Raw genomic sequence first — 23140 nt, 5'->3', positions numbered from 1 at the left:
ATCTATGAATTCGTAAAGCATATAATCTTGAAGAGAATTTATTTCCTTTTCAATACAGTTCCATGTGACACTTTAATTTCCACGGCACTACAAAAATGGGTCAAGCGTGAGTTCTGCGTAAATCGAAAAATCACTTTCCTATACGCCGAGAAAACTCAGGTGTATTAAATATGTCGTATATCAAACGGAATCGTATTTGACTGACAGACAACGCAATTCAAATCGATTATTATTAAACGGATTTCATATTTTTCTTTATATATTTAAATACATTTTTTTATTTATTAGTTATAAAACTATCTTCTTACAATTTCACACCTAAAATTAAAAGTCATACTTGAATCAAGTTTCACATAGATGCAACCTTCGTGAAAGACAAGCTACTGTCGTCATAAAAAAAAAACAAAACGGAAATGGGGGATAAAAATTGTATGAAAACAACAGTCGCGCGGAAACGTGGAGTGCACAGTGAAGGGTTAAACGTACTTTTTTTTAGAATAAAAAAAATTCAATATAATTATGACATTTTTTAAACATATTTTACTGCGACATATTTTATGTGATATATCATAAAGTTAGTAAGTAAAATAAAATTACGTATACTTAAAAATAAGGTTGAGACGATAAAAGCTTGAAGTAAATATAATGTAATATTCAATATTGCTAATAGATAGCATATCAAAGAACCACAGAAAGGATATTAATAATAAAACATTTTATTTATGTACAAAAGATATACTAATAATTTTCCTCTATATTGTAAGAAGGTTTTTAGCTGGCTTTGATTTTCTTTGTAAAATTGTGGTTTGTTAATATTTTAGGAGACTTGTGTTTACTCTCTAATGCTTTTTATTTTTGTTCTATTATTGATTTGTTTTAATGCTTTTCCTTGTCAATAACTGTAGCTTTACTATCTTGGTTTAAATAGCATTACATTTCTTTTTCCGACCAAATTTCATATATCTAAATACACTACAATAAGGACGCCAAAACATACCATAAAAACTATAATCTAGAAATATTAATTAAAACATACGATAATAACGTGGCTTCATGAATATTCCAATATTTGTAACAACATCAGCAAACTTTATTAATTTCATACCTAATAAATAGAGGCACGGCCTAATCTCTACTTTAAAATATTCCTTTTAGGCATACGTAATCCACAAGGTGATTAAGTGCGACGTTATCAATACGGGGCCAGCGTCTTAATCTCGTTTCAAAAATATCTCATTACCAACTTCATAAAAGCTTATCCCGGTTCATAAAATTCCTTTTAATCCGAACTCTAATCGTATGAGACCATTAAGGAAAAGTATCAGAAAGGAATAAACCGGCCATGCCGAGACGGCGCGCTGAAACTTTTTAATTTAAGGCAAACATCCCGAGAGGCCCAACTCAAAGGACCCGAAGAAAATAAAATTAGTTCGGACTCTACCTCATTACTGGAGTTAGTAATTGAGTATGCAGGTTGCATGTGAAGTTTTTAAATGTCAACTGGCTTGTCGCAAGCCAATAGTGGAATAGTGCAATAGTGGGTGGAATTGATGTGATATTAGGGCTCAATTATAATGTATAATATAAGAATATCGTGCGGTCACTGACGAACGTTGAAGCTTAGTAATTCGTTGTTGAAGTTGACCAGCTTTATGGGTCTGTTGAAGAGCTAAGAATCGATACCAAAGTAAAGCTTTATACGAAAGGAAAATCAAAATTATCATCATATTTAAACTTTCGAGTAATTGAACTATTGCAACGTAATAAAAAAATAATCGTTGATGATATAGCTCTTATCTATACTAATATTATAAAGCTGAAGAGTTTGTTTGTTTGTTTGTTTGTTTGAACGCGCTAATCTCGGGAACTACTGGTCCGATTTGAAAAATTCTTTCGGTGTTAGATAGCTCATTTATCGAGGAAGGCTATAGGCTATATTCCATCACGCTATGACCAACAGGAGATGAGCCACGGGGGTGAAACCGCGCGGAGCGGCTAGTTAGGTAGGTATAAACGAAAAGCGTATAAATACACCATTTCAATGTAATGTAAGAGAAGTAGGTTATCAACGTAATATCTAGAACTGAATATTAAACTCAGCTGTTTGAGTGAAATATGTAGATTTTATTTTAATAGCAGTTCACATGACGACGTCGGTGAATTTTCCAAGTTCCTGCATTTGAATTCTTTAAAACCATTACGAATGCTCCATACGATATTATTATTGAAATTTGTAACGATCGACTCCAACTGCTTTGAATTTTGTTAAATGTTTTAGTACCTTCTATAAAATTGCGAGCGAAATTTAGACACTACATTTTGGGAAATAAAAACATTGTTCAATTAAATAAACTGCACGCTATATTTAATTTGTTTTGTTTTAACAAAAAAAAATATACCGGCCGAATTGATAACCTCCTCCCATTTTTCGAAGACGGTTAAAAAAATAATAAAGAATATTAAATAACCAGAACTTCGAGATTTTAACTATAATAAATATTTGTATCGTCATCTTTCGATATAAAAATGTCTAAAGAATAATTTATCTCGATTTAAGCTCAAAATGTTGCACATAATTTCACAATGATTACACAAAGCACGACTTACTAATCAAATAGTCTGTAACTAAATATTCACATTTTCTAAACAGCGAAGTTATTCAATGCCATAATTAACAGACTCCTTTGATAAAGCACAATGGGCTTGTTACAGATTTTTGTGTTCACTTCAAGTTTCTAGACGTTTCTCTAATTTGGTTATTTTGGATGGCCAAATAAATACCGATTGTTTAAAATTTCAGAAAAATCTACAACTCGCTATTATAAATCCTTTAAAGTAAGAATTTACAAAAAAATAATTAAAAGATTAGATGATGTAGTGTACCTTAGTGATGTACTAATAAATAAATAAATATATGCATAAAATTTTCTTAAGTACCTGTAATTTGGGTTTTTATTTAGTACCTGATTTAATAGAGTACACAAATTGTTTATTGTTTTTTTGTTAAATATCTGCTCATACATAAAATAATTTATAAAATTTCATACGTCTGATAGAAATGTCGTGATAATCTTTTATATAAAAATGAATCGCAAAATGTGTTGGTAAGCGCATAACTCGAGAACGGCTGAACCGATTTCGATAATTCTTTTTTTATTATATTCCTTGAAGTACGAGGATGGTTCTTATGTAGAGAAAACGTAAACATGTACCACGGGCGAAGCCGGGGCGGACCGCTAGTAATGAATGATTTCCTTACACAAAAAGTAAGTACTTGCCTATCTATAAAAACGTGATCACTTTCACCACAAAATGAATTTTAAACTGAATTAAACTAATCCAAGGTTACCGGATCACACACCACCACTCGCAAATAAATCGCAAACTAACTAACAAACGTGGGTTAAAAATATATAAATAAAAACATTACTGCATCCTGTGATAACGATATCGCAGGATGTCCGTAGTGATAAGGGGCGGTTGTTTCTAATTATTTTAACTTCAATATTTTGCCGGATAATTTTGGAATTGCCTGTTTCGATATTTGGTTATATTCAACAGAAGAAAAAATAATAATGGTCAATGATAACAATAATATTATATACCTACTTTATAGCACCAATATTGTAGAATAGAAGTAATGTTAAAAGACAATTATTTCAACTGTTGAGCCAAAAAGTCGGACTTATCACTACTTAGCGATCTCTGCCAGACTCATAGTTAGTCTGGTAGGACCATGGTAGGTCTTTATTGCAAATGGTTACACGTCATACAGTATGGGGTGTAATATGAAGAATGTTGTTTCGTTAATGTGGGAATGTCAAAACACTACAGTGTTTGAGGAAAATAAATGGTTATATTAAAGAGAGAGATTTATGATACACATATACCGAACACTTATAGGAGACACGGGGCTTCACTGTTCGTCGAAATAAATATCAGAATAAATATGGAATATTGTTAATTCCGCCTCTAAAGAGCTTAAACGTCGATATATTCGCATCGTAAATAAAATAAAAGGAAACACTGCAAAATGTAATTCAACGGACTCATACATATACAATTGGTAAGTCGCTTACGTAACAAAATCACGTCTACATGAGTTACCGAAAATTCACGAAACATTCGACAAATACTAAACCCGGTTTCCGCACGTATTGTTAGCGCTTCGTTACTAAAGAAACTACAATTTGTATATATAAGTAGAAACGAACCAACAAATCTGACACCCTCAGGGGAGGCTGTCACAATCACTCAATGGTAGGCGAAAAAAATGCACGAAATTCCTTTGGATCCAACAAATAGAGGTGTAAATTCGAGCCTTGCTCGAGTTCTCGTGAAAAATTCTGGTTAAAATTATTCGGGTGTCCGTACAGGTGTCCGGAGTTGTGATAGCTGGCTTCTAATTAATGCTACTCCTAATTCCTATCCTACCAATTGTGAGGCGAACGTTAGTTTGGATATATGAAGACTTCTTTTACAAGCTACAAAAGACATGCTTAAAAAGTTACGTTCAAGAACTAGTTAATAGTTAATTTATTTTTAGTTATCGTTGCTAAGGTAAAAGTTATATAGTAGAATAGTGTAGTAAGTATATCGTAAACATATAAAAATTCTATGAAGTAGTGGCGTTTGCAATCTCTGTGTCATAGGCCATTTTATCTCCCGGCTTTTATCGCTTGTTTTGTAACTTATGTGTGGGACACTATTATAGCTGAACTGTGACACGCATTGTTCATATCTAACCGGGGAAATACCAGACTCAGAAGATACGAGCATTTTGAACAATATTGCCGTTGTATCGTTTGAACTGTTTGCACACATTTATCGATGGAATAATTCCTTAAACAGTTCTCAGTTCAATAAACGGAACCTGTGCTTCCATATGTAAATCAATGTGAACCCGCAGACCCTACACCAGATATAATATTCTAAACACGGCGTCCCGCGTTAAAGCAAACGCAGAAATTTGTCACATGAGCGATGGCTCACCTACGTGTTCCGCCGACCAAATCCCAAATATAATCCTCTCGTACACGAATAAAACACACCTTTATTGCTTTAAGGAGAGAAGCTTAAATCCTGCGTGGCTACCTTCGGGGATTTCACATTCAACACTGGCGTACCGAAATTACCGGCCGTTTTATATCTTACCTTTCTAATCAAAAAGGTTATATTCGATTGTCTTCGCCAAGAAGTGTAGTCGGATCGTGTGCCACTGTATGATTTCATGCCAGCAAAAGTAAAGAAGGTTGACAAATAGGTTCGCCGTGCCGATGTTCAGTTTTATTAAAATTAAAACGTTCCATCGTTACATTAATAAGGAGATGTAAGGGCGAAAACCGCGTAACTCCGTTTGAATTTACAACGCGAACACGAGGGATAAGCTGAACATTTTTATTATCATCGCTGTAGTTTATTGCCTCGCGAGCTTAAGCATTAGAAATAATTTTCACTGGGGCGGGTGTACTTAGAAAAAGTCGGGAAAATAGTCGCGCTTAAGACGTATAATCCTGACAGTTTTGCGAAATACCGACTGAATAAGAAAACAAAGAGAAAGATAAATCTGTCAGGCCTCAGCAAAACAGACGAGTCGAAAGGTCCCGTCCACAGTCGTAATTCAATCTTAGTCGCACAATTTCACTGACAATTTATTCGACATGAACTGTAGTTGTCAAATGCTGACGTTCGCGTATCGGCGGAATAAATGATAGACATAAAGGAGGCTGGAGACAACGCCGGGCTCTGTATTGTGATCACGTAGGGACGAGACTCGGCGGAGACGCAATCTTCGAGCAAAGAATTACATTTATCCAAAGAACGGGGAAATCACTAGTAATTCAATGCATAGGGGCGATGAGACACATGCAAATATTAGACATGTCGGCGTTACGGAAAACTTTTTATTGTTTATGTGACATTTTCTGGCAATGCGATGTTCCAACTTTACCAGATTTGTAGATCTTACCCTTTTTCTTGGGAAATTGTGAAATCAGATACAAAACATAAACGTCGTAGTTGTTGAAGTAATTAGACCATGAATTTTATTAACTATGTTGTTACAGACAGCCACAATACAATTTGAGATATGAATAATAATTCTCAAATCTTTGACTTCGTAAATTTATTACAGGCCGCAAAATAGATTCACAATCCACGAATACCTATTTCAAATAATTGTCGGCTTATAAATTGAAATTCGAGTGGAGTAGTATCGTAATACTAACAATGTCAAGGTCGGTATGAAATAAGTTAAGCCTTAAGTTACGGCTTCAAGTATCGTCTGCCCTGGTCGTTACAAACGTGTTTTAACTGAATAAAATTTTATTTTATTTGTATGTTAGGATGATAACAGTCTCGTTCCGCAGGCGAACAAAGGTGAATATTGAACACATAATATTTGGTAAGAACGGTAAACAAACGACAGGAGAAAGTCAATCAAAAATCCTTATTGATCAGTACACAACTACGAGCTAAACCACAAAGGAGCACAAATCATTTCACCATCGAGATAATCGGTTCCAACGACATACAGACGTGTAATCCCAAAGGCGCAATCAGCCACAACGCCAAATAAATAGAGCGATCAACGAAATCATTGCGAATCATCTGGACTTAGATCCAAAAATCCCGACGAGTGTTTGTTTTTGATTTTTGTCTAACGAGACAATGGGGAAATGATGAGCACCGCGCCGTACGTCGCCTTTGGGATTTCACCCCATTCCGACACAGCCACCCTCGTCTGCGCTGATTTACTCAACTTTAAACCTTCCAGCCAATCGAATAAAACTTAAATTTACTCCACCCCGGGCGGGATTTATAGTATTTCGTTCCTCGGACGATCACATATGGCGTCAAACGGGCTACGGCGAGTGACGGTGGCACTCGAGGGATATTGGCCTACCAGAGGGGACAGTATATCACAATGAAAAAGAACTTTGAAGTTTTGAAACGTGGGTCAGGGTTTATTGTTTTTGGATGACGGTTGACTAATTTTAATGAGTCGAATGAGAAGCTCATTAAAAGTTGACTGCCAGTGAATGATGTACTGTGGGTTGTGTGTTTTTTTTTACAGCGATATATCAGTTGAACATATGTATGTAACGAGTGACGTAAATTGTTTTATTTGTACTAGTTCAAATCATGTAATTTGACTAAACAGAATCAAATTTAACCAAACGTTCTATTCTGCTCCATGACGCATATGAATTGGTAATTTCTGCAAATTTAATCAAATCAACATCTTTATTCAAGTATCCCATTAGGAACTGTTGGCACTTTTAATTTTTGTGAAGAGAGGATGCTAATGCCAATACTAGTCCACCGAAATATCAACATTAAATGATACGAAAAAATATTTTATTAACAGGTTAATTAGGTAAACTAGGCTTACCTTTCCCGGGAACGTCTTTCAGGTTATTTAACAGTGCACACGTTAAATAGAAATAAGATATGATTGCCATTATATTCTAAAAGCTGTTTGATGGTTTAACCAGCCTTCTAATTTGTTAGTTAACACAGTTGTGGAATTCACAAACGATTGAGATCCCGAGCACGTATAATAGATAAACGTACTCAAAGATTATTGACATAACAATGATTCGATTACATCACAGAAATGATCCGATCAGGTACCGTTAATTAGACGTTATTTGTCTACCTTTGTATATCCGAGATCAAAGGCGTCTTGAACTTGGCTGATTTATTTAAGTTGTTTCGTATCGATCCGTGCATGACGCTCGCATTTGGAGGGAAGACTCAAAGAAACGGGGTCAACTGTGGATGACATGTAGCCGTTTGTTTGGCTTCGTAAATAAGCATGTCGTCGAAAACACGAAACTTAGACTTGTTTGGATTTTCGGAAGTTTTAATGGATTTTAAGTGCGGTAAATATGTTTACGGAATGTTTATTCCGTGTTTGTTTTTCTAATCTAAACACGGGCATAATTGCTTTCCCTTCTGATGAGCCGGGATTTATAGCAGACCGGGAACTGGTTTCCTTTTAATTGATTTTAATCAGTCGAAGCCCACCTACGGAATCGTTGCAGGCACATGTATCAGATCTACTGCGTTTTAATGAGACATGGGTGGCTTGTAATTAACTCTGCGATACTTTATTATTATTACTTTCAAGTGCGCCATAATATTCCAGAAATGCTGTTTGATATTTTAAATGTCGATTTATGCTGAGATCGTTTTGAAACATCGATTTGAATTTAGATAAGGTTCTAACGTTATCTGTATTTATACGTATTTGAATTAAATGTAGCGTAAGTATTTTAAATGGTGAATTCTTTAATTTCATTGCTTGGTCACTTTAATTTATGTTTATAGTGTAATAGTTGTACCTATTCAATTGGTCAGTTCATTTATTTTCTGTTTCGTAGCAATTAAAAATTATCGAACATAAAAATATATATGTTTTTACCATCCGCATTTTCGCGCAGCAGCTCTGCCGCGCAGTTCGCACTGCCACTTGTCCGCCATTAGCCGCAGATCAAGCCAGTTAACATCCAAATTGTCCATAATTAATATTCATCAACGACGTTTGAAGAATCGATCGGTACATCGTCGTAATTGAACGGGAACAGGCGAATGCGTACATAATTCAAATTAAAGGAGAACTATCGAATTGCACAGTAACAGTAGACCGGAGGTAAATAATTGAAGTAATTGTTTGGGTCAGATCGGGTCAATTAATCATTGGATGCGGTCGCATTACCAATGATGGCCAAAATACGGTAACGTGTTACGGATTTTCTATGGATCACGTACGGGAGTTATTGGTAAGCGGTTGATTCGATCTTTGGGCTTTGTCTATTTGCCTGTATGGACCTGTTACTGGATGGCATTCTCTGATATATTTGATTGTAAGTAAGGTAGATTGTAATATGTGACATCCTATTTATATAACAAGAAATTAGTACATTTTGCGTATAAAAACATCTACGTCTACATCCCAATATCCATCTCAATATTTTCAGAAATTAAATATTAAGTAGATAAGTAATTGTACATTTAAATCCTACAAATAACAATAATGCACCTCGTGGACATGCATATTTCTCATTATAGGTAGGAAAATTTAACACCACTATTTAATTAAGCCATAATAAAAGCGGTAACTGATAATCATTTGTAATAAATAACATAAAATAAATAGCCTCATGTAACGGACGCCACAATATCGCATGGATTTTGCGAAAACTGATGACATTTTAATATTAAAGCTACACTAATGGTTTGACCGATTTAATTCTGTTACCACGTGCTGTTAAGATATTTAGGTTAAACGTGAAGCTGAGCGTTACATCAGCACTTTAATTTTATGCTTTATATAGTGAGAAATTAGCTGATGACAGTGATGAAAATAATGTTGGTATTTCAGTTAAATAATGATGGATATTCATTTAATTCGTGAAATGTAAAAAGTTAAAAGAGTGAAGAATAAAATTATTAAATTGCGTAATCAACGTTTTATTTTTTCTTAAATTAGTCTTTTTGTTGCACTCATTTCAAATCACACCTTTTTAAATTGTCGTAACTCACGACCGGTTCTTAAGCTATTGTTTCAACTAAATGTTGTTTAACACGTTTCTCGTGCACCAAATAAAACGTCTCACTATCAATACCACCCCGGGATACGGCCATAACATAAATCGATGCTATCTCCTAATGCAAGAATTGATTCTAACCCCATAAAGCGATGTGGACCACCGTCAAATCATAGATTCATCCCACAGGACTAACTTAAACGTCAATATCATAACGTGGATGCTATACGAAGCTTTGGTGACGATAAAACTCTGATAGTGCTAACGAAAAATAAAAATACACAACCATTTTAACGTGACCCGCCAGGACGTGTCATGGATAGCCAGCGAGAGATCTATATAAAATGGATGATGCGCAGTGTAGGCGGGAAAGTGCCACTTTGGCGATGTCTTATTTTTACTTTCGGGAATTTATTCTTGTATTGACATAGTTTTAGTGGGACATTTCTGTTCTGTATGGCTTATTCCGATTTTGTTGAATACAGAATGGAATAAGTAATGTTATCAACTAATATTGAGTTCAAAGCAAGTGCGAGTAAATTAATAAGGTCTCAACGTCGGTAACAAATAAAAATTTCTTACGGAATGAAGTGTTGCTTACATTTACTAGAAAAGTAAAAAAAAAAGTATATATGCGCGAATCTTTAGTTTCTAATAATCCAATATAATTACTATAATTCATTGTATTATAATCTAATAGTTAAAGGAGCGCGTCTTAAATATAGGCGACGCCACCGGAAAGTTATAGTATAGACTATAGACCTATCTCTATACAAAGATCACCCACATAAGTAAAAAAAAAATATTTATTTGACGGGCCAGAGCAGAGTGGGTGCAACTCGAACACAAATAAATTAGAATTATAGAATATTATATGATATCATATTCACATCAATTTATAGCCTCAATGGTACTATGGAGTATGCATTACAATCGGAGGTCTCGAATACGAATGGTAGAAAATAATAAAGATGTCCTGATACTAAATGATCATGTAGTAAGGAACAACTCGATCTAGAAAAAATGAACGGTTTAAAACAAATACTAGACATACAAATACAAAGCTAGATAAGTCCATGTGATGATTATACACACTATGTATTACACAAGTAATTCTTCAAATTAATGTCCTGCCATTCCTATTGCGTGTAACTTCTACTATCCTACTTAAATTATACATACAACAATGTTAATCAAACAAAAACAGTTAAATGGATGGTCATACAATTTAGCTCACAGCTAGTTTATAACACACTTCATAACTAATTCAATCCGGACGAATCCGGGCCAATAAATTACACTCCAAATGTCCTAACATACTTTCAAAATAAAGACGTAAAGATAACCAAATCCCAACACGTTGTTTTGGACGAGACAAGAGTTTTTTATAACTGTTTTAGATGCACTCACGATTTTTACGACTCCAGTCAACTGACTGAAAATGTTTCGATGTTAAAATCGTATCGTAAACGGGCCAGACACGATAAAGGATTTCAATTAGTTTTCGAGTTTGATTGTTTTAGTATTGTAATTTCAATTGTTTGGGACGTGGTTGGAATTTGTAATGCTGGTTGATAATAAAAACAACTTTTCAATTCAACTGAATTTTAAGCTTTAGGGTGCACTCACACACATCAGTCACCGTCAAGTCACCGATGACTGATCGGTGACGGTTTGTGTACGTATCCACAAACACCAGTCACCGTCATGTTGTCCGTCAGTCACGTCGCCGGTTTGACTGAATCATTGAACACATACATCAGGTTAGTGAGTGATTAGACGTGTGTCACGCTAGAGAACATGTAGCAATTGACGGTAGCACGACGCTGACTGAACTGAGACGTGACGGCACCGGGTGAGTGGGGATAAAAGTATGATACATGTATGGAAAGATTATTTGACGTGCCTGACCGGGGACGTCACTGATAGATTTCGTGCCGGCGACTGTCGTGTGGGAACAGAGTCATACTAGAACTATTGATACATATTTTTTTTTAATCCTGTCCGGTGACGTGCCGTGACGGTGACTGATGTGTGTGAGTGCACCCTTAGGGTTTTCGACTTTACTACCTACGCAATAAAGATATATAAAGACGTTTCTAGAATAATATTTGGATATATATTTTATATTTGGATAATTATAATAGTTCTCGTGTGATATTTGATACATCTAATAATGTAGTTGTACCTACTGACTACAACCAAAGCATTATTGCCTCGTATTACATGCCTAAAATTTCAAAACCAACATTTTGAAGCACATAAAACCAGGCAGGTGACATCACCCCCTATACGAGCACAGCCATTTTATTGTCCCGATGACAGATTTAGACTATTTGATTGATGCGAGCGTAATGCGTAATTGCCAACATGTGGGTATCAATAAGCACGCTTTGACAATTCCGTTTTGACAGAATAATGGAAGCCGTTAAATGCTAGCTTTTAAGAAATCACAAAACAAATGACTGTGGAAATCGAACGTTCTGGAACAAAATGTAAACGTTAATTCACACGTCACTTCGTGAGTACGTTTTTCCGCGGATTATACTAAAATAAAACATTAAATATTCATGGCTGTCAAATATAGAAGCCATTTAGATAAACGTCAAAATGTCATGAAGGTGGGAAGAAAATGTACATTTAAGAACAAACCAGAAATTACCGCAAGTAAAATTTTAACATACATAATATAACAAGACACCATATTGCATCTAACCAACCTACAATACATGAAAAGCATCCGTTGATTTCCAGTGAATACCCAACCCATCTTTGTTGAATACCTAAATACGGAGCAGAATATTTAATTCAAGCAATAAGACTGGCCATTTCATACATCGCCAGTATCTATACAATTCTCTCTAATACGATAACAATAAAACGGTACTGCGAAGAGCGGAATTGTTTAATCTTCTTACCTGACCGAAGCAACGACGCGAATAGCGGGGAAAGAACAAATAAATACTTCGAGAACATTCTTTAATAACTGTTTAATAGCTTCTTATTTCAACTTATGAGGTGAATGAACATCATTCTGGTAAAATGGTGAATTTATAGTGTCGCACAGTCGAAACTGAAAACGTGGGTATAATTGAATTTAGATCTTCGTGCATATGTTATAGTCAAAGTCCGATACACAGTCTCTTCGCGGAAGGACTGGTTTATCCTAGGTTTGGCCAAAGCCATCAGGCAATCCCCGAAATACATTTCAATTTCGCCCTTTGCCTGAAGTATTTTAGTCAAACCCAGGAGCTCCTAACTTTTCAGTCAAACGTCGAAAGTAAATTATTCTGTTTCGGTTTTGGCCTAGTCAATCCTAGAAGCGACTGCAATTCTTCTAAATTATTAAAACAATTAACATTAAAGTTAATGCCTCACCATGTCAGAAAAATGATTAATTTTTCATTTTAATTGCTTTAGAAATTATTAAAACAATAAACATCAAAATTTTAAAAATGTTATTTTTTTATACTTAATCTTATACAAACTAACCTCCGTATATTCCAAAGCATTTATTTATTTATTTTATACTTTATTGCACATCGTACAAAAGGCGGGCCTAATGCCACACGGCATTCTCTCAAAGCATCTCAAATATAAAAGTGAAAATCACGTAAGCTGACCAATCAGGTGTCAGAACTGGCAGAGTTAAGCGGTTCTTAAGACTTGAAAGCTGCTTAAATGATAAAATGCTTCCAAATATACGAAGATAAGACACTTCATACCTATATCGGAGTTTGACTCGTCAAACCCCGATTTAATAAAATTGTGTTTTGACGTTTGCCTGACCAAATTAGTCTCTCCCAGGTTTGACGAAAATTGTTTAGTCAAAGGCCGAAAATTTACATTTGTTTGGGCTTTGACTAAGTCATTCAGTCTGACCTGAGGATTGAACAGTCCAACCTAGGAGCGCCGGAGCTTCGGAGTTTGCCTATAACACATATATGGAAAATTTTACTGGATTTCAATACAGCGAAACTGAATGTTCTACTAGAGAATAAGGAATAGATACGTAGTACATAGTATGTTTTAGGATTAGGATTCTTAAATAATTGTTTCTATGGTGTTCCTCGCTGATAACCAGCCAGGAGGATACATCATGGCACTTATGTTAAATAAGTAAAAAGCGCCCTTTGGTCGGCAATTGTAAAAGAAAAGGTTACAATAGTGGAATCGAAATTAAGCTATTAATAACCTACTGAAGTGGAACAACGGTCAGCTTTCCAGCAAGTTGATAGTGATATACAAATAACTAGAATTAATTTTACAATAATTATCATTATAGTCGAATTAATTTTACAGCGCAAATATTTGCTGTTCTATAAGTAATCAGTGTCCTTGGTCTATTTTCCCTTATACAAATTAAATTAAGAACTAGGTACGTATCAGTATTCGCACGCTGTGTTTTTGGCAAACAGAAAATTCTTTTTATATATTATCTGACCCTATTTGTTGGGACAAGGACAAGACGAAGGTTACGGTCCTTTGTAGGCTTTAAGAGAAAATAGTATATTGGGTATATTAATAATAGTCAATTAAAACTTTAGACTTAAATCCAAAAAGGGTTAAAGTATTAATGTATTAAAATAGACTTAATCCCGACGTAGTTCAACTAGGTGTGCTCGGATTAATTTAAACAAATAATATGGATTGCCTTGTATCTAATTTTTAAATTAAATATATAGCTGTTCCAAAGCACGAATAAATTCACAAAAGCCTGTCAATACACATCCAATAATCTATCAATAAATGATTGGTCACACAAACCTAGCCCGAACTAGAAACGTTGGACAAAGGTAGCACTGACGTTACGTCAAGTTTCATAAAATATTTTTCAATACCTCGGGAAATTGGTCAAAAATGACTTCCAACAAGATTATCTTTTGCTACCCGCAAAATGCACGATAACTTGCACTCTAACCCGACAGCATAAGGTCAAAGTTCGCTTGGACTTTTGAAATCTTTAATTTCGCCTGCCTCCCGTTCTTGTCTGGTCTGGAAGCGTTATTTATTGAGACCTTATTACCACGGCTTATAGACATTTTTTAAATATTTATTTAAAGTAAAACGTCCACGTATTCTTGTTTAAAATTGCCTTCTGCATTATGGCGTGTAATTTGCTGGTTTCATGTTTAATATCGCTGTTTAAATATGCCACGTTAAGAATTAAATTATATTTTACTGGCATTCCGGGGCAGTTTGTACTATCGTTATTTTTTTGAAAATTTACACTTCAGTAAGAAACTATGCTGAAAAATATAAGCTTATTTGAACTTTAGCTACGATTTGTTGATAGCATGGTTTAAAAGGAGTCTTAAAAATGATCGATTTATTTTTGTGTAAAATTGCACTCTTTAGTACTGTTCCAAAATATATAATTTCGATCTTATAATCTTTACTTAACTCAATCTACTCGTATTCATCACTTCTTAACATCAGCTCGACAAAGCGTATATTTTCAGAAGGGTCTTTGTGTCTACATCAAACACCAAGAACAAATGTCGTCTATCAAAAAGTTGAGTTAAATCATTAATTAGCTTCCTCTATCTATTTTCGTTACTTAACCATCCTGTAACACAATGACTTGATATATTACCGTATAAATGGCTTAGAGAAATGATGTCCTTTCTGACTTCCGCTAGTTTTTATAGATCCTTTATTGTTAGAGTTGAAGAAACTTAAAGAACAGTACGTGATACTAAAGTTTATCTACGGTGTTGTAAATTTGTGGCTGTGTTCTTACTTTGTTGTTTTAATTAAATATATTTACTACCTTTTATTTTCACTACTGTTATTTTGTTAAATTGCCAGTTTTTTAACCTTAATATACATATCATGGTTAATGTTAAGTGCCGCATTTCAATTCGGATAGCCCAGATTCTACGAACCGTATGAAATGCGTAAGTATCAATAAACCGAGAAAATTTAATTTGAGAACTTAGGAGTTCTAGAAATTTCACTACAACATAAACGCGCAAAACTAAGCCAGAATCTAGCATAGAACCATCCTTTCATCTCAGCTAAGTCATTGTTAAAATTACGTAACTTGCTACATTTCACTCTTCCCTTACATCGTGATATAAGTAAGGTCAAGAGAATTTGTTTTAAGCATTAGAAGTATTGTGCCCCAGGGAGCCTGAGCTCAAAGACAAGATTACGAAGTTTTTCCATCTAAAAGTTGCACTATAAATCGTTTGGGGAGACCAACTATTGCCGGCGTTGTTGACAATTTATGGCAGATTTGCATTTTTTGTACGTTATTTAATTTTAGACTAGTCTTACCTTTGGAGAAACTCTTTTGCATATTGTATTGTTAACAGCCTGATCGTGACTTTGTACGTTGAATGTAAATTTATTGAGGCCTAAATGAAACTTATTTTTCTAAAGGAATTCTGTCCAATCTGAGATCTAGTTGTTATCCAGATTAGCTGTTATGTTACGTACTCATAAATAAATATCTTGAATACTATTTATTAAAATTAGCTCCTTAAAATGTGACCAAAAATGCAAATGTATGTATTACAGCTCTAAATCGATTTGTGCCACTCAATAAGCGTCTATATGCACTATTTAGGAAGCAAGAAGGTGCAATTTAAATTTGGTCACCAAATAAGGTTGCAATTTGCCTGCAACCGCAGTCAGACGCCCGACCGCATGCCATGTAACGCGATAAAATCGATTTCGACTACTCCAGATTATACAGTCGATATTCTCTTTTGAGGAGTAATTTATAAGGTGTAATATAGAAATACAAACAAATATTGGAAATACCTACTTATACGAAAGTCTATTTTCGGATCCATGATGCAGTTTTTACGATAAATCGTATTCTATGTTCCTTTCAAAGGATATTGGTATCTTTAAATTGCGCTACACAGTTCCGATGTGAAAACTAAACGAACAGACAATTTTTAGTATTTGTATTAAGGGTTTTGATGACGTCGATTTTTTGATCCTTTTACATGCCGGTTTCGTCAAAATTTTCCTCTATCGATAAGACTATTAGTTAAGTGGATAAAGCGCGATACATTCCAAAAAATCCAGTGAACCTTGAGGGCGACTTATAGACGACCTATACACATCAGAGACTTTAATCACGACAACTTTATATAACTACTTACTACTCCTTGTCGCATTCAATACAGAAGTTCAGAAGTATAGTTTAATCAGATCGCGAAGAAACACGGTTGGTACTATTAGTGCTTTGATAAACAGAATTTCGATTAAAATCTAACCACTTGTGCGAGGTAGCGAGAATTATCTTAAATCAACTCCAGTCTAGACATGACGATACAATGAGACTTGAATTCGTTTACAAGCTCTCTTTGTTAATCGATTTGAAAAAAGTTTTTAATTATCGAGGTAATTGTAAAGGCGAATTACTCGTCGTAATTTATCAATTGGTGAATTCGCTACCCAACTGTGGCTTCGAAATATAGTGGAAAATTTTGTTTTGAACGTGTTTTATATTTGTCTTCGTATTTCTCCAAAGCTATCGAATTGCGATGATTCTTCTTTTAGGAATAAGTTCACAATTAATAAAAATAGGTGATGGTGAGGTAAATAATATGATTTTATTCTACACGTAATAGTTTACCATACATAGATACTTACTATATATTATGTTTATTCACAACAACAAAAACTTGGCACGTGTAGCAAAAAGTACGCATCTTTCATATTTATTTGATCGCAGATTAGATAGAACATTCGGGAAAATAATAGCTTGATTTATTCAGAGGTCCGATAAGGGCACGTGAGATGGGCACCTTAATGGCGGATCCTGGCCGAAACCGACCAAAAACCGAATATACTTTAAATATCCCACGCATTAAATTATCGTGGATTTTTCTGGAGTTATGAAGAACATATTTTCCGAAGGTGCGTTATGAAAGGTTTCCTTCGGTTGCGTATAATTATATGGTGTAATATTTCATTTTACGCCCGAGTTTTTCTCATTTACGCGATTTATATATTTGATTTGAATAATATTCATGAAAATGCATTTGGGTCACTTCGGGTGTGATATATTTCAAACTCAAACTCAAACTCATTTGATGAACGATTCTATGAGTTTCACGTTACAAAAACTTTTTCGTTTTTTTAATAAAAATATAACGTTTGATATGGGTGTCGCCTTAATTAACCTTGTCCTGAGTAATTATCGCTTTATGATTTAAAATAAGGTCAAATATTAGTGAGCTTAATGAAATCATGTTTTTTATTTCACTTTATTATTCATTTTAATTTTTTTGCTCTTGTTTGGAGAAAATGAGGGCTGAACCTAATTTTTATATTTAATGGATAATTCTAGAATCTAGATCTTTAGTCTCTAGATTTTAAGTTTGAGTTTGTTGTATAATCAAACACTTTTTATTATTATTTTTTTATTGTTGTATTGTTGTTTATTGAATGAATCTACATACTTTGATAAATTATCTACGTGCAAGGTGCATGATGCGTCACGTGGGTTATGAAAGCGGACGTCACAAAAGCTAAACTTGTTTCAATAATATACCTTTGTAAGATCATCGCCTAACGTCGCACAACTGTAATAGAAAATATAATTTTATGAATAAAATTTTAAAACCAATGCCTAGATTTCAAGAAGAAGAATTTTCCTAGAAGAATTTTCCTAGAAGGAAATATATAATTTTATTTATAGATCTCTACAATAATATAAAAAAATGTTCATAGAAATTATGTATAACGACTTATTTTTCAGAATACATACTAGTAACCTGCACGAGAGACATAGGTACGTACCTAAATAATTAAGTGAGGATACCTTTGATGTAAACTTAAAAACTAATATTTTTATAAATGTAATATAATCACAAATTAATAAATTACCTATAACTTCTGTACTTTTAGTAACAAATGCCTTAAACATTAGCTTTTATTGATTTGTTTACCTAAGTTATGGAAGTACGGTTTAAGTGTCAACGTCCCCATACGTCGAATACGAAATCAGTACCATTCTATTCTGGAGGAAACAAATGTGAATATCGTTGGGAATCAGCTGCAATCATGCATAGAGACGGAGATAGGAATTGCCATGAGTGCGAGCGGGACAGCCTCAATGCGGACAGCGACGCGGGCGGAATTGTAAATGTGTGAGTTAACGCAGTAACGGCTCAGTTTTAAAGATAAACTTTATATTGAGAAATTTAAATTTATGCAAATATAATATATTATTTATCGGAAAAATGAAGTACATACAAATTTTTGTAGGCGCCATTTTGAAAAAAAGAATCATGAAATTGCTCATGAAAGCTGTTCGCCTGCGATATTTGATTGGAATCGTACTTAATTTAAATTCTGAAATTTAATTAACAGTATTAACGTGGTAAGCAATTAGCAATAACTTATTAAAGAAGATGGACAATTTCATTTAACTAACATGAAAAAGCGCTACAAAGCAATTAAAATTGAATTACAATTAAAACAAAATAGCATGTCAATCGTCATGTTAAATTATTATAAAAATGTATCATGTTCGACAAATATTTGTTTTAAATACAAATTTCAAGAAAATTACCGGCTATAAAAATTCAATCAAGTCAACAATAATTAAGTTATAAAATCAATCACGGTAATTATTCAGCAGCTGTCGACAACTCTGATGAATTTTTCATAGAACCCACTTTCCACTCGATAGTTTATCAAATGGTAGGAAAACTTTGTTAATCAACTTACGAACCGCGCTCTGTTTGGAACATAATCAAACTAGGGTTTCTTTTGAATATTTTCTACGTTAGTTCGCCTTAATAGAATTCTTATTTAACGTTGTTTTCGCTCAATTTAACTTTTAAATTAAACATTACATTTTTTATTTATTTCGTACGTTTATTGACAGATGTATTGTTATTCTATTCAACACTATAAAACCCGTATTTGATATTTGATGGTTAGTTGAAAAATTTAACAAAAAGTGAAATTATCTACCTCAGCTTGTTCCTTTATCTATAAAAACGTAAAATAAATTAAACAGCAAATTATAATTAAATGTATGAAAAATGACGTGTGCTTACTTATATAACTGTAACCGCAGTCATCTCCATTTAATTGCGACTCACCTGAAAAGAAAAACAAAAAATTAATCTATTAGGTCTCACATTCACACAAATTCAATATCAAAAGTCAGAAGTTTTCAATTTTGTACAAATAGTCTTAAAATTCGAGCAGTCTTCAATTAAAAACCAACTTTATATGATACAGACAAAGACTTATAAAAATGTGTTAATAATTATTCAATTTAAATCTATTCATAAACCTCATAACAAGCACAATACACGTTTATTATAGAAAATCCAGCGCTATTTACAGACAAACATAAATACTGAGACCTAAGCTTCATTCATAACGAAGCAATCGTGACTTTTCAATAAAGCGTTCAATTTATTGTTTATCCGTCCATTCCGAGACAGCGACACATGTGCGACACTTCATTACATTTTACAAACATACATTATCACAATTTGATACACAATCATCCTTATTCTAATCGAACAGAGTTCACAATCGCATAAATTTAAATCACGCAAGTGCATAATATTCCTGTCAGTACACAAAACAACGCACAATTTAAATAAGGCTCTTAGTGCGCAAAGAATACAGTTCAAAATTCTTTGCATTATTAATTCACAACTGCATATGCGACGTTGCCGAACGTGTAGTGACACCACATGTTACAAAATTTGAAATAAAAATAAACTGTTATGCATTGTAATAAAGCTCTAAATGGCTGTTTAAATTCGCGAACAATGTTAAGTATCGTCACGCGGTATTAGATTTGAATCTTGACTCAAATGTCTTTTGGTATATTTTATTATCATACGAAATGCGTTAAATTGAAATAAACCTTTTTTACGGCAATTACACTCCAACGTGCAATATTTTAAAATTAAGTTGTTTTTTTAATTATATCAAATTAAAATATTGAAGAAATAGGCAATTTGCATGCGTCGTTTTTTTAGGTAGGTAATTTTTTTTTTGTAGGTTTATTAATCATAGGATAAGCTTGTTCTATATCAACACTATCGATAGCGGCAGAGCCAATTATGCTAGGATAAGTCCTCGACCGAATTTCAAATTTGGGTTGCTGTCGTTATACATATTTGAATACAAACAAAATTAATATATTCCGCGAAGTAAAAATATATTTTGTCATTTATTTAAAAACATTTCGAACAAAGGCGTCACATCATTATAAAAACAAAACTTTTCCCCGGTAATGATGTAAGCCGATACGGTTAGAATCCTTTTAATTTGAGCTTTCAGCTTTTGACCGCGTTTCGAAAAACGCGGGTTAAGTACGAGCGTGAGAAACGCCGCGTTTTTAACCTATATAGGATACCTACAGATTTTTTCATAGCGTGTTTTTAGTGCAATTTGCATTTTAAGTTATAGGTACTAGGAGCGACTTTCATTTGCGTTCCATTTCACGTATCACAACGAAATAGATTCATTTGATAAATCTACATTGTAAGTAGGTAGGTACTTAATAATGCCAAAACAACTATAATTTGTGTATCAGAAAAATAGTCACATAAACGATCTCTGAAATTTTATTGTCTAAATATATTATTTTATTGTATATATATGTATAAATATAAATTCGATCTGAGGTTTGGTGAGTATATAATTTTTTAATTCCATTACACTTCGTTATTTCAAAATAACTAGGCCAAGCCGTATAGAGTATCAAATAAATCACATTTATTTGATAAGGACAAACATCATAAAATATATGAAACTTGTTTTCCTCATATAAAAAGTTAAAGAAACTTCTTTTTGGAGGAAAACCAAATTCTTATAAAATAATACACATCTACTATCTTCTTATTTCTAACGGGATTTATGATAAGTCATTTATTTAATTATTTATGTTTCATATTAAGAAAAAAAAATATACCGGCCGAATTGATAACCTCCTCCTTTTTTTGAAGTCGATTAAAAAATATATTGATCCTTTCTCTTTGCAGGAATTCTTCTATTATTGCACATGCAAATGCTTTAGGGCCTAAAGCATAGTTTAGGGAATACCTATGATTTTTGTCTAGAAACGTATATATGCTGGTATCTACTTATTCATTTGCGTATTTTTATATCTTGCAATATCACAGACTAAAATATTCAGAAAAAAAAACCCAATTTCTAATATTTTAAGCCCCATACCCGACCATTGCCATCACGTTCGCATAACTCGAAAAACTTCTCAACTGACCTTTATAATCTATCTAGGGAGTTTGAAGACCTCATGAAATATGACGGAATCGGGAAATTAATGTTCGGAAAAGATACTCCGTGATTCCAATATTTGATCAGATCACGTACAGGCCACAGTATTTGTAATTAGCGGTAACTGTTATTAACTTAGAAAAATCGTATTATACTTTGGAATAGGATAGTTTTCGGCTCTCGCGTCATGACAATACCGTCACATCATTATGTAGGCATCGATTTTGACACGTCATTCTAGAAAGTTCTATATTATTTATTGGTTGAGACGGTGCATTTTTCGATAAATCAAAGGACAATCGATCTTACAATTTTTAATCTAAACGCGAAAAATCACGCGCGACAGTTTTATATTAAATTTCAAGAACAAAGTAGGGGTAAAAATCGATGCATGTGTTACCTTGGTGAAGGGATGTAATCATAGGGGTACATTCAGACAAGTGCTCCCACGAGATAAGACATGTATTATGAGCCACTCTTTGTTAGGTTATTGCGATTTTTTATACAGTTTCCGCTTATATGGGCCTAATCCTGTTCAAAAATGGCAGTTTATAATACCTAAGCTTGGTTAATTGTTAAACTTTTAGTATACTTGCAACTTAATTAGACTATATTAAATTCAGCAGCATATTGTAGCAAATAAATTGTAGAATAATATACGTATAAGTACATAATATATGAAGTCTTTTTAAATTCAGCAGCAATACGAGAAAGAAAAATTGAACAAGCTCATTTGCCAATGTAGTCACTTAAAACATAAAAAATGTGGTAACCCTGGTTTTTATTGGTTTTTCCTAAGTTCTGAAATATTTGCTTTTTCTTACCAAATACAACAAACAGTTACCCGTACATTCACAATAATTTAAATTTGACCCAATTGAAGTCGGCGATAAAAAAAAATATGAATTACATAAGTACATATTATTATCTTAAAATGTTCATTTATACAAGAGGTTTAATTTTGCACATAAAAATTTGGCGCCATTTTATGACGTAATACTTTATTGGCGGGAAAGCATTACTTTACAAAATAATTTTGAACACAGTCATTAAAATTTGGATCGCATCCAGGGTAATACTCCGGAAACCTGCATTGTTAAAAATAAATAACATATTAATGTACTTTTGGGTTTTATAATTTGTACATTATGTAAAAATTAAATAAATATATTCCTTTGTGAAACGTAATATTATTTTTAAGGAATTTCTGAATACCATATTGTTAGCGTATCGATCATAATTCATAACCTAGCCACCAACAAAAATATTTTTTTGCTTTTGAGTTATCGAACTCAAATGCATTAGTAATACAAATTATTTTTTTGGGACTGAATGAAGTGATT

At 33.5% G+C, this 23140-nt stretch overlaps 1 protein-coding gene across 3 annotated transcripts in view; it reads right to left on the bottom strand.

Moving 5' to 3' along the window:
- Nucleotides 1-23140, bottom strand: part of Ten-m (teneurin transmembrane protein Ten-m) — a 210721-nt gene that overhangs the window by 150414 nt on the left and 37167 nt on the right. For 2 of the 3 annotated variants that reach the window (XM_089704261.1, XM_089704264.1), the window contains exon 2: nt 19589-19633. In XM_089704261.1, the coding sequence (XP_089560387.1) occupies nt 19589-19633 (45 nt within the window). Of the gene's footprint in view, nt 1-3274; nt 3367-19588; nt 19634-23140 lie in introns of those variants that run through there. The other variant, XM_089704263.1, reaches the window with a different exon arrangement.

The sequence above is a fragment of the Colias philodice genome, chromosome 15, assembly GCF_061535455.1.
Source record: "Colias philodice isolate Cphi_HAF_F1 chromosome 15, ilColPhil1 Martin Lab GWU primary, whole genome shotgun sequence".
Classification (NCBI taxonomy): domain Eukaryota; kingdom Metazoa; phylum Arthropoda; class Insecta; order Lepidoptera; family Pieridae; genus Colias; species Colias philodice.
The sequence above is the reverse complement of the archived record's forward strand: the minus strand, read 5'-3'. Positions and strand labels throughout refer to the sequence as shown.